The sequence below is a fragment of the Mauremys reevesii genome, linkage group 2 (genome assembly GCF_016161935.1).
Source record: "Mauremys reevesii isolate NIE-2019 linkage group 2, ASM1616193v1, whole genome shotgun sequence".
NCBI classification, from domain to species: Eukaryota; Metazoa; Chordata; order Testudines; family Geoemydidae; genus Mauremys; species Mauremys reevesii.
Window position 1 is genome coordinate 8,950,832 of NC_052624.1, and position 13,374 is coordinate 8,964,205.

The following is a 13,374-nucleotide window of genomic DNA, read 5'->3' on the forward strand; positions in this document are numbered from 1 at the left end:
TACACTACCAGATTAGTTCGATTTAACTTAACTCGAATTTGTGGAATCGACCTTACAAAGTCAAATTTGTGTGTCCACACTAAGGACACTAATTCGACTTTGTGAGTCCACACTAACGGGGCAAGCGTCAACATTGGAAGCGGTGCACTGTGGGAAGCTATCCCACAGTTCCCGCAGTCCCCGCTGCCCATTTGAATTCTGGGATTTCCCCACAATGCATGCTGGGGGGAAAAATGTGTCGAGGGTGGTCTTGGGTAACTGTCATCATTCAACGTGCTTTCGGACGTCTCAAGGGGAGATGGAGGAGCTTACTGACTCGCTCGGATCTCAGCGAAACCAATATCCCCACTGTTATTGCAGCTTGCTGTGTGCTCCACAATCTCTGTGAGAGCAAGAGGGAGACCTTTATGGCGGGATGGGAGGTTGAGGCAAATCGCCTGGCTGCTGATTACGCTCAGCCAGACACCCGTGCGATTAGAAGAGCCCAGCAGGAAGCGCTGTGCATCCAGGAGGCTTTGAAAGCTAGGTTCCTCAGGGAGCAGGGTAATGTGTGACTGTTCAGTTTCTTTACAGAGAAGTTGAACCTGCCCCTGCTTCAGTTACTGTTGACTTTCTTCTGCGGTTACATACCCCGTTCACCACGTTTTCCCCCCCTTCCAACACACGTTTAAAAATAAAGTTAATGGAACATTGTTAATTAACAACGTTTTCTTTATTAATGAATTTGCGTTAAAGGGTTGAAACAGGGACGCAGACTGTGCTGGGTAGGGTGTGCAGTGATGTTAACACCGCTTCTACACTCGAGGAATGATAGGCTCCTGCTCCTAGAGCGGTCTGCAGTGCCAGACTGGTTGTTTCAACGGAGCCTGCCATCCCTCCTTTTCAGGACTCTGTGTGCGGGGGCTACGTGACCTTGTAGCGGGGGAGGACGGTTACAGATTCCCCTGCTGCGTGGCTCTGTGGTCCGGGACAAGGACCGCTGCATAAGTTCTGTAACCGCCCTCCCGTGCCACAAAGTCACATACCCCCCACCCATACAGAACATAGAAAACACCTCCCAGACCGACCAGAGTGCCTACTGACTGCACTGTGTGTGTGACCTGCTGTTGATCCTGCCCCCGTGTCTGTACCCTGGTAAAGGTGACTGTCCTATGCAATTAACAACCCCCTTCTCCCCCCCCCCGCCCTTCACAGACAGTCTTCTGTAGAAAAACTTGACGGAAATAGTAATGAACAGCAAACTACTTTTAATAATCAACTACACAGTTAGGGGATGAAACTGGGATTGGGGCTTCGGTGAGCCAGGAAGGGAAGGACTTCTCAACATTTAGGGAATGAGAGCCTTCTTGTATTTGTGCACTCTGCAGGGGTGCAGTGACAGTTTTCACGGCCCCTGTTGCCCCTCCTTCTTGTTACTTTGGGTGAGGGGGGTTTGGGACTTTGTGCCGGGGGAGGGCGGTTGCAGATACAGTGCAGGGGGGCTCTGTCCTCCTGCCTGCGGTCCTGCAGAACATCCACAAGGCGCCGGAGCATGTCAAATTTTCCCTGGGCATTTCCTGTGTGGCTGGTCAGAACATCCAAGCTCGGACTGCTGTCCAGAGCGTCAGCAGAGTGGTGCACTGTGGGATAGCTCCCGGAGCTACTAAGGTCGATTTCCGTCCACACATAGCCTAATTCGACATAGCCATGTCGAATTTAGCGCTACTCCCCTCGTTGGGGAGGAGTACAGAATTCGAACTAAAGAGCCCTCTAGGTCGAACTAATTAGCTTCCTGGTGTGGACGGGTGCACGGTTAAGTCGAATTAACGCTGCTAAATTCGACATAAACTCCTAGTGTAGACCAGGCCTTAGTTTCTGAAAATAAATGCTGGGTTTCTATCCCACCTCCCAGTGCTCACAGTACAGGCATGAGCCCTAGACATTCCTGTGTATGTCAATGGGAGAGAAAATAAGGGAAGCACATGATGGGGTACCTGGGAAATCTATCTGGCTTCTTGCGTCAGATTGCAAGGAAAAGAATGCAGATCCCCTGCACTAATGTTTGAAGCCTTTCTGTTGGGGCAAATCATTGCCAGCCGAAATGCTGTTATTTAATAGATGGTCGTAGGTATGCCCAGTGCTTTGCGAATACAAGGACAGTCTCACTAGAATGGGTTGTAATGCTGGGATGGGAGCAGGTGTTGGTGAGTAGATCCGTGCTGGAAGGTTTAACAAAAGACCTGTGGTTTTAAGAGAGAGATTTGAAGTGGGAGAAAGAAGATTAGCCAGCGAGAGGTGGGAGGCCCTTCCAAGTGAAGTTGTACAACTGTTTTATTTACATAGTGCAGGCTGGGTGGTGGTTGGAGTTGGGGGTGCAGAGATTGGTGGCACCTCTATTTTGAACCTTGGCTAGTAGGCTTAATCCCCAGGCTAGTAGGCATTTGGTACATTTTTCAAGCCTGTCTTGCTTCAGATGCTTTCAGTCATGGGAAATAAGCTGATCCCTAAAGTTTTTGCTGTTTCTTAGGCTTGCTGACACCGAGAGCCCAGATCTGAAAGTGTTGCAGACGCAGATCACAGAATACAAGGCTCTTTGCCATGCTGCTGAGGTGGAAAGAGAGAGGCTCACAGAACTAGTCACTGTCCTGCAGAAAAGGTAGCAGCTGATTTTGATATTTCCCTTTGTGATATTATTATATCTAGTGGTTAAAAAATCTTTAGACCTACAGGCATTTGAAAGGCTCTGTAGTATGTAACCCAGCATGCCATCAGATATAGTTGGTGTGATATTTTGTTTTTAGTGGGTGCTTTTTGCTTTGCTCACCATATAATAAATTACTAAATTAATTATTATGTTCTTATTCTTATGTTCTAACTTTCTCAATAATTCTTCTTTTCAGCTAATATTTCCCATACATCGCTTCAATGTAATGGCAACGCTTTTTTTTTTTTTTTTTTTTTGGCTGAAAGTTTTAGTAAAACCCATTAATCTGATTGAGTTATAAGAGGGTGAAGTAAACATACCCTTTGCTTTTTAGAAACATTTAAGATGCTTTTTTTTTTTTTGTGCACAGGAATAAAATCCAGAAGTTTTGATCCCCAGTCCTATGCTCTAACCCCTAGACTCTCTCTAGTTATACACACTACATTTTTGTCTGCTTTGTAATGCAGTAAGTTTGTTTGCTTTCTTTACTTATTTTACATTGACTATTGTGCATTATTCCACTTGCCTATATTTTGGTCTGTGCATTTCACTGTAGACAGCTATATATAATTTCAAACTTTGAAAAGGTAGGTATCACTCACTGTTTCTTTATAGGCCAAGCCTGCAAACACGCACAGGCAATTGTACTCACACATGCAATCCCAATTACTTCAAGGGACTGCTTGAGTAGGTAAGGATAAATGTGTAAGTGTTTTCAGGATTAGGCTCAAATTAACATGAAATAATGATCAAAAACACCAGAGTCAATGAAATTCACAGCTAAGGTTGATGTATACCATGTAATGGTGACTCTGCAATTCCACAGTCATCACACATTATCATGGGCTCTCCCAAGACTTATTGCAAAAGTCTCACAAAATTCACTTACAAGACCTCTGGATGATAATATATAGTTCCATTAATATTTTTACCATTAATATATAGAAAAATGATTAGCCCCACACACATGCTTGGGGGATAGGTTGCTTAAACTCAAGTAATGTAGATGAGGCTAAGGTCAAGAAAGAGCAATGGAAGTGGTTAGATAAGTGGAATTTGATGAGAGACTGCACAGATTGCCATGATATAGGACTCCATTGTGCAAACACTTAAACACTGAACATGGTACTTTCTGAAGTCAATGGGACTACACTCAATAGTAAATATTTGCAGGGTTGAACCCTGATTTTGGAAAGGAGAACAGCTGGGGGGACTTGATTTGAGTTATTCATATTAGTGGAGGCTGTTGAAAAAACGGATCAGTCCCTCACTTTCACCCCGTCTAATATGAGAACTAGGGGACACTCGATTAAATGAAAGGGCAGTGAATTTAGAACCACTAAAAAGATGTACTATTTTATGCAGTATGTCGGCAGCCTATGGAGATTCACTGCCACAAGAGGTCAGAGTCTCTCCTGCTCTGGATGGATTGCTAAAGGAACTGTATAATTTTATGCTTATTATAACACTTTTAGCTATGCAAGCTAAGGGAGTGATAAAAATAACCAAATCTATTGCTTCAAGAAGTAAGCAGCGATCACCCCCAGAGGTCAAGAAGGAAATTGCTCTTCCTTTGTATAGCACTATACAATAGGTGAGGTTCATCATAGTTTTGACGACTTCTCATGAATCATTTGGTATCAGCCACAGCCCTAGGTAGGATACACCATTGGTCTGATGCAGTTTGGCAGCTCCTGTGGTCTTGTGTGAGATTTTCTGATTAATCATTTAAAATGCTGCATGGGATAACTATGAAGTAAAGACATGTTCCCACTGAATGACCTTCAACAGCTCAGCACTGCATGCTGCCCATTAACTGCATTCTTAATACCATCGCTGTGTAAAGTCTCATGGTGTCTCATTGCCTTCAGTCCCATGCACATTTTTTCAAAGTACTTTCTGGTGGCTGAGCTAATAAAAGGCAACATCCAGGAGTGGGTCAGTGAGGTTTTGTGGTCTGCAGCATGCAGGAGGCCCGACTAGATCAGGGGTAGGCAACCTATGGCACGGGTGCCAAAGGCGGCACGTGAGCTGATTTTCAGTGGCACTCACATTGCCCGAGTCCTGGCCACCTATCTGGGGGGCTCTGCATTTTAATTTAATTTTAAATGAAGCTTCTTAAACATTTTAAAAACCTTATTTACTTTACATACAACAATAGTTTAGTTATATATTATAGACTTATAGAAAGAGACCTTCTAAAAATGTTAAAATGTATTACTGGCACGCGAAACCTTAAATTAGAGTGAATAAATGAAGATTCGGCACACCACTTCTGAAAGGTTGCAAAGCTCTGGACTAGATAATCGTGATGGTCCCTTCTGGCCTTAAAGGCTATGAGTTTCTCTTCATTTCAAGGAGTTGCTTGTGGAAATCTTCACTATTTACATAGGAGACCAGAACAAGTAAATATCAGATAATGCTGTTAGACCATTTTTACTACTTTGCTTCTATGCTAGTCCAATTTATTAAAAATAGAAGCAGTTTGTTACTGATACAATTATTGGTCTGCCATCAACAACCTGCAACATCAGTGGTTATTTGTATGGGAAGCTTACAGTGGTGTCCATTGCTGAGGGACCTGGGCAACTTCCATCAGTAAAACAATTCTTTAGAATGTATAACTGAACCCCATGCTCATTAGCTAACTCCATCTTGCAAACATGGCTGATGCCTTTTGGACGAATATCTGGAATATCTGTCCTTGGGAGACTAGTGCATGCATCCATTCATCTTATTGTGAGCTGTGCATCCAAGGGCAGAATTTGAAACTAACACTGGACAGTATGAGAGTCCTGATAGCCTGAGTATAAAAAATCGAACCACTTGTTTTGAACATCAGGGTGGTCGAAAGCAGTGATAAAGTTTTGGAAGCTGAGAAGAAGCTTCAAGAAGAGCGACGTCGATCAGTCATTTTGGAGCAGCATCTTGAAAAAATGAAAATGGATGCAGGGAAGAATACAAACAGCCAGAAACCCCTCCCGAGGAACAAAACAGGTGAGGAGCGGCATGGTATAGGGAGTGCCAGGGAGTGTGTCACCTAGTCAACTTCCACATTTGGCAGCCAGGAGATGTGAATAACATCTAGAACCCCGAGCTTGTGCAGACTTATACGTGTGCTTAACTTCATGCACTCAGTTCTGTTGAAGCCAATGGAACTACTAACAAAGAAATTCTGGCCCCGCTTGGGGAGTTTGCCATTGACTTCAGTGGGGCCTGGATTTCACCCACAGTATGCAAGCCTTGGCAGGATCAGGGCCTACAGAAGAAACTTGAAGCTGCTATGCACTGCCACCAACTCTAGCACTGTATTCTCTCTGCGCTTTTGCTTGAAAGGTTCAGCTGAAGGTTAAATTGAGAACAGAATTAAATGATACATCCCAATTTAAGGCCTGTCAGTGTCTATGAAAAACTGTTGCTGGTCTTGAAATAATTAGATCCTGTGTCATTTATTACCACTAAAACATGATAATCTGCTGCTATAAATTTGAAAGCCTCACTAACATAGTTAAAGAAGCAAAGCTCATTGTGGATTGTAAAATTTTTATTTCCTTGATTAGATTCATTTATTGCTTATGGACTAATCCTATAAAATGTCTAAAAACAATAAAACTGTATATATTCTTATGGAAACTTTTTACAATAGTTTCCCTTTTTGTACATACTTGAAATATATAGAGGATGTTACCAGGGATCAGAACGTCTCTTTGGTAAGGAACTCCTCTCCTTCTTGCCTAACTGGTTCATTATGTTCTCTGGACATTGTCCATCTCTCTTCTCTCCCTACACACACTTCCTTTTGCTCTTTAGGCCTGGAGTAGTTTACTTGGTTTTGATGGAAGGGAGAGATTCTACCGCGGCCATAGCACATTTCTCTGCAGTTCATCTGATCTGAGTGTGGTGTACTTGGTCAGGTCCATATTTAGCTGAGAGAGCTCTAAACGGCACGTCTATGTGATGCAGGGAGTGGTGTTGGTTATTCACTGGATGTCACTCTTTTCCCTCTGAGTCCATGTCTCCATAAACTATTAGAGTGGATTGTGGTGCTGAAGGGGCTGTCTGTCAGAGGAGATATAAAACAGAGGTCCTGACCACTTGTGCCCTTAGATATATTACTATATGCTACCCACTTAAATTTCCCCTGCAGTCACAAATAGAGATGGAATCTGCTCTTCCTGTCCTAAGCTATTTTATCCAGTTATTGTGCTATGTTACTGGTTCTGTGCTTCACCCCAGAGCTGTCGGCATTTCATACTTGGATGGAGCACAGCCTATGTAAATCAGTTTGCAAGGCACTTTGGGATGAAAGGTTCAGTGTATATTAAAAGTTAGCTCATTATCACTGTATACTTTGGGATCAAATCAGCATTCTGTTTAAATAAAGACTAGTATCATTGCTATTAAATGACAGGAATTGGTACATAAAGGTATTGAATTCAATGGGAACAGGGACCCTAAAAATACCTTTAAGGCTCTGGGTCTAAGTCCATAACCTGAATGGATTGCAACCCTATTCACCAGAGTCTGTTTTTCTTGTTTGTTTGTTTTTGTTTTCAAATTGTTCTTGGGCCCTCCTAGTGATTCAACACACTCTGGAGTTTCTATAAGCAGCAAATCGACAAATCCTAAAAATACCCCTTTAGTGGAGAACTTAGTTTCTCCTAATGGCGTTTCTGCCAGATAATTCAGGAAAACCAACTGCATAAAAGAGAGACTACAGTACCCATTAATGTTCCCTTTCCTTTCTCAAAGTGCTGAATTGGGAAGGGCTGATCTAATTGTAAATGTTAATGTTTTTATTCTCTCACAGGCAGAGAATTTAGGTACTAGTGCTAGCAGAGCATTGTTGGTATAATACAAAAGCAACACATTTGTTTGTCTCGAAAATTGCTCCTGTTTTTGTTTTGTTTTCCTTGTTCAAAGAAAAAAAAATGGAGAGCAGTTTGCTGAGTAAAATCCAGTGAGGATATAGGTAATGACTGTCGTGTTTGCTGATCAGTTCTCTAAGATAAGATAGCAGGACAAAGGCACCTTCTCCATTGGGCAATGTAACCAGTTTTTTTTCATGTATTTTACTTCCCTCCCCACTCACCAATTTGCTGCACTTCCAAAAGGAAGGATCAAGACCTAGCACCTTTCAGAATTGCTTTGGCAATGAGTTTTCCTGTCTATTTTAACTGTTGGGAACATTCCTGTTCATACAGGCCCCAGTTCAGGAAAGCATGTAACTTTAAGCACATGCTTAAGTACTTTCCTGAACTGATGCCATAATTGCTTTCATTGCGGAGATCCCAAAGTGCTTTATGAAGCCGGTCTCTGTGTTTAACACACCGATATTGATTTCTCTCGGATATTTAGAGAGCACCAGTCACTGTAGTACTGAGTGAAATACAGTTTCAAGATAAGCTTAAAAAATAATCACATTCTGTTCACACCTCCCAGGGGTTTGGACACTTGCACATTATTTTATATAGAATAATTTTATTCTTCCTTCACTCTCTCTCTCCACTCAACTCACCACTGATCAAGTTTACAATTTCCCTGAAAGGAGATTACAGAAATCTGCCCTATGTGTTTACATTAAATGAATGCATGTGCTCAGACTGACCAAAGCTCTCCTGTTATTTATCCTCCATCTCCTGAGTTCTAAGGTAAAGCCGTGTGCTGTTGACTGCAAAGAACTGCCTTTGTCCCGTAACAGAACTCCATGCTGTGATTAAATTTACAGGTCAGTCTGCTAATAGCTCCAGACATACCTTGACTGCGAGCGATAGGAAAGATCTCACTGCAGCGCAGCTCTCAGAGGTGCCACTAAAATCTCAGATAGAAGAACTGACTACAAGGTATGGCTTTTCTTTTTGTGTTCTGTATCACTTTCAACTTATTTGAAATGGGGCTGAAATTAGCCCATCCTCATGTAGATTAAACCAACCCCACTTTTAGGGTCACGATTCTCTGGGCCACATCCTCAGCTGGTGTAAATCTGCTCCAGTGGAGCTTCTCTGATTTACCCCGTGCTTTTGTCTTCGTTGGCGGGACTCTGACAGCAGCATAAGAACGGCCATGCTGGGTCAGACCAATGGTCCATCTAGCCCAGTGTCCTGTCTTCTGACAGTGGCCCGGGCCAGATGCTTCAGAGGAAATGAACGGAACAGGGCAATTATCGAGTAATCCATCTCCTGTCATCCACTCCCAGCTTCTGGCATCAGAGGCTTAAAATCTCATACTAATTATACGAACACAAATTCAGGAATGCTAGGTAGACATAAACCACTAAGAAGAAAGGAGCCTTTTATTACCCATTGATCTGATGCATGTTAATGGAAGTTGGATGTTTGTCACTGGCAAAATAGTTCTCGGCGATATCAGGCTAAAGAATCCTGACTTCAGAATATCCCCCTTTGTATCAAGGGGATGGGAAACAAATGCTTAAAAGCCTGATATTTCTCACTCCTGTTGTAAGATTCCCAGCCAGCATGTGTGTCTATCCTTGCAGCTGATGCACAGTTCCCATTTGCTCCAGCACGCTGCAGCTGGAATGAAAATTTCCCCTTTGCATTCACATAGGCTTACGATCCAGCTGGATGAGAATGAAGCCTTGAAGACCGCCCTGGAGAGCACTGTGAACATGAAAGAAGAAGACTTCAAATTGTACCAAGAGACAATGGGCCAGGTGAAGGAGATCTTCCTACAAGCTTTGAGGCAGCAGAAGCAAGAGAAGAATTAAAGCAGGACATTCAAAATACTTTTAGAGTGCAGCGGCGGGAATCCAACGATGGTGCCAGTGATTTGAAATGCAGCCGAGGTGTCGTCATGTAGCTATTCCCCCAGATTGTTTTATTTCCTTAGCACTTGCAGGAGAGGGTGAGAAATATTTCAGCCAATTCCTGGCGGTAAGAGTCAGCAAGAAATGGGTTCTCGTAACCTTTTAATACTGTCCATGCAATTGTTTGCACACTATGGAGCGTCAATGCTGGAGTCTTAATATGGGCAAAACTCCCATGGGTTGCAGTGGGAGTTTGTTGAATCAGGCCCTATATCGGAATGCTACTCTGTTTATGTGTAAATATAGGATATTTTTCACCATACTGAGTTCATCCTCAAGTTCTGCTTTATGAAACCAGGGGGGGCTAAAGCTAAGTTTCTTTAAGTGGCCAGAAGCAGCACACTGATATTTATCTAAGGTGGATTTTTTTAATAGCACTCACCACGGTGGGACCCATGCGCTGAACAGGTCGGTTAGCTCTGCTTACCAGTGTCTGCAATGAACTTGGCATGGAATTTGCTCTTTGCCTGTCCTAGGTGCTGAGTGCTCTGTTTGTGGTGGCTGTGGCAGGACTGCTTCCGCAGGTAGGTGGGGCTTGCAGGTTACCTCAAGATCAGTCAGACTTGCTTCAGAGTAATCTCTGCTAGCTCTGGGCCTCAGCTGAAGACACCATATTGCTGCTCTCACACATTTACCATGCAGTTCAGCTCTTGGTCTCTCTTGGAATCAACAACAGCAAAGACACTGAAAAAAACCAACCACACTGGTGGTGTCCTCCAACTAAAGTGACTAGGAGTTTTGATCTGAAAATACTAGTGTCTCTCTCCAGTATCCTTGTAGCCCGGCACTGTAGTCAGCAAGACAAGTGACATCAGCTGCAAGCCAATTAGGCATCAACAGGCAGCCTGCCAGCATGGAGCCAACAGAAGAGAGTGCCAGCAAAAGCGGAGCATGGGAACTGGGTATTAAGTGGCTTTTGGATAGCGTAGCTGTTTCTTAACGTTCAAAGCCTTTTTTAAAAGCAGTTTCTCTTCCCTTTCCCATTAGCTTGCACGTCTCATTTTGATTAAGTGTTTCATTCCACGGGCATGAAGGTTGTCTAATGCTATCCAGAACAGTAGGTGAAAAGAGGATTCACCATCATGCATTTCAGAAGCAGGCTACAGACTCACTTCTTCATCCTGGGATCAGGTTCTGATTCCACTTACCCTGTTGTAAGGCTAGAGTAACAAGAGAAGGCAATGCAGTTACTCCAGATTTAGTGAGATCAGAGTCTAGCCTCTGGTCTCCAGATCTTTTGGCTGGCATCAAAAACTCACCCCTGAGAGAATTTTCCAGAGTTCCCTAAAGGTTGCAGACCCCATGAGGAGGGCTCAGTTTTAGGGAGAATCCCATTTTTCCCCAACTCAAAGACCTAGAGAGGATATTCCAAGAAGAACAAATACAGGTTCTTATCAGTGTGCCAACAGCATGTATTGTTGATCTTAAATAACTTGGACCAGATCCTCAGGTGGCATAAGTCAGTGTAGCTCCCTCAAAGCTACCAAAGCTATGCCAGTTTATACTTGCTTAGTATCTGGCCCCACAAGGCTGAGTCAGATTTCCAGACATGACCACCAAGAATGTCCAGCTGTGGGTACAATGTCTCTTTTACTGGTGTGTGATGGGGCTGCCTGTGGGAGCCAGGTGAGGTCACTCAATTAGGGTGAACTGCAAACAGAATGGGGCAAACCAACCCCAGAGGCTGGTGGTTATTCTAATACTTAGGTTTACCAAGCCAGCACAGAACAGCTTCTACAGTACCTCACTGGTTACTTACAAGTCCAAACACTGCAGTTCCCTTATAAGTGCCCAGCCTCAGGCCTCTGTCCAGACACACCTGTCAGATATGATAGGTAATAATTGGAGATATGCCAATCTCCTAGAACTGGAAGGGACCTTGAAAGGTCATTGAGTCCAGCCCCCTGCCTTCACTAGCAGGACCAATTTTTGCCCCAGACCCCTAAGTGGCCCCCTCAAGGATTGAACTCACAACCCTGGGTTTAGCAGGCCAATGCTCAAACCACTGAGCTATCCCTCCCCCCCTTAAGTCTTATCATATAAAAGAAAAGGTTCTTCCAATCCCAAAGGATCAGCCACATACCCAGGTCAAATTATAACTTAGTTCTTACCCAAAATACACACTACAGCCAATTCTTATTAACTAAGCTAAAATTTATTAAAAAAGAAAAGAGAGTGAATGTGTTTGTTAAAAGATCAATATACAGACAGACTTGAATTCAATTCTTTAGGTTCAGATACATAGTAGAGGTGAGCTTGTAGTTGCCAAAAGTCCTTTTAGAAATAGTCCATAAGTTATAGTCCAATGTCCATATTCAGGGTGACTCCAGTCAATGACTAGGGAACTCAATCCTTATGGCTTAAGGTCTCCCCCTCTTGAAACTCAAAGCAGATCTGAGATGAAGCAGGATCATGTCCCAGGGTTCTTATACATTTCCAGCAGCCTTTTGGCCTGAGAAAACAATAGGCTTAACTCTCCTTCCAAACATCCTGGCAATTAGCACAGGGTAATTTATCCATCACACAGTTCAGATAGAGGTTAGCACAACCTTCAAAGAGACACATAGACAATAATACCATTTTACTCAAGTATCATCATAAATATTAATATTCCTTTTTTGATCTTTGAATTAAAGTTATAGCAATAGACAAGACTTGTTTGCTTACATCACAAGACCTGAGCAAAAATCTACCCTTGAGATCTCTAACAATGCAGACCTGCATTTCAAAGCTCTATTCATTTACATATCTTCCTAACCAGTCCTTAGGGTTCACCCATGGGTCAGGTCAGTCTATGAGTTAATTAACTCTTTCTGTCTGTGTTATTCTTCAGTGAGATATTAGATCAGACTTATAACGTCAAATGTCCAGCTGCGGGTACAATGTCTCTTACTGGGTGCAATGTGGATGGCCATTTATAAACATTTGGCCATCCATGATCAGTCTAATTTTTCTAGAGTAAAGTGCATCTGATGCATAGTGAGCCAGCAGTGAGAGAATTAAATCCCTCTGTATTTAAAAAGGAACCCACTCTGAATACGGGTGGCCTTTAGCCTGACCAAAGCATATGACTTCTGGGGCCCCGGAAGCCCATGGAAGCTCTGCATCTTATGAGCTGGCTTTATCTCCCTCTTGGGCAGCAGGAATAGACTGGATAGCAAGAACGCTAGGCCAGATTCATTCTAGCAATGGAATCTAAGAAAGAGACAGTTTGTGCCATACATTCTCCCCCTTGTGAGAGCTTGTGGTGCTGCAAATCATGGAGCCACCTGTGACTCCTAAAAACAACAACACGTACAATCTACCATATCCAAATGTCATGAAAGGTCTGGACAGCTGACGACATTATTAGGTTCCATCATAAACACGGGGGACACAGCCCTTTTGGTTAATGGTATTTTGAACAGCTGGAGGTCTGGATAATGAAGGCTGAATCATATTGTACCAAACCCCCATTAGATTGCCATGGATGTGTGTATTTCCACTCTGGCAATGATTACATAGAATTAGGTGGGAGGAGAAGTCATTCCTGCTCACACTCTGCTATTTTGGGAATCTGCAACAGTGGGGAAAGAAACCCAGAAAGTTTGCTGAGTTGTAGCAAGAGCTCTTCAGATGCAGAAACCTTGCCATGTGGCTGGGTGCTAAATTTAAGCCTGTACCTTGCTTCTAGTGATTCTGAACCTGATCCTGCTCTCGTTTACACTGGGATGTAAATCAGGAGCACCTTCCACAGAAGTCAGCATGTAAAACCAGTGCACACAAGAGGCAAGTTGGCTCCTTTTCTGGCTTGTGTTCCTAAGAGTTTGCCTCCTTTCCTTGTGCTTCGGTAGTGGGGTTCACACCAGAACTGCTGTGAAGCTCA

The 13,374-nt window shown here is 43.3% G+C and overlaps 1 protein-coding gene across 8 annotated transcripts in view; it reads left to right on the forward strand.

The window, feature by feature from the left end:
* Window positions 1-9,771, forward strand: part of CCDC13 (coiled-coil domain containing 13) — a 34,864-nt gene extending 25,093 nt beyond the window's left edge. For 6 of the 8 annotated variants that reach the window (XM_039527340.1, XM_039527341.1, XM_039527344.1 and 3 more), the window contains 4 exons: window positions 2,507-2,635; window positions 5,526-5,680; window positions 8,412-8,526; window positions 9,251-9,771. In XM_039527340.1, coding sequence (XP_039383274.1) covers window positions 2,507-2,635; window positions 5,526-5,680; window positions 8,412-8,526; window positions 9,251-9,410 — 559 coding nt within the window. In that variant the 3' untranslated portion in view covers window positions 9,411-9,771. Of the gene's footprint in view, window positions 1-2,506; window positions 2,636-3,053; window positions 3,091-5,525; window positions 5,681-8,411; window positions 8,527-9,250 lie in introns of those variants that run through there. The other 2 variants (XR_005595049.1, XM_039527346.1) reach the window with 2 other exon arrangements.
* Window positions 9,772-13,374: the final 3,603 nt, after the last annotated feature.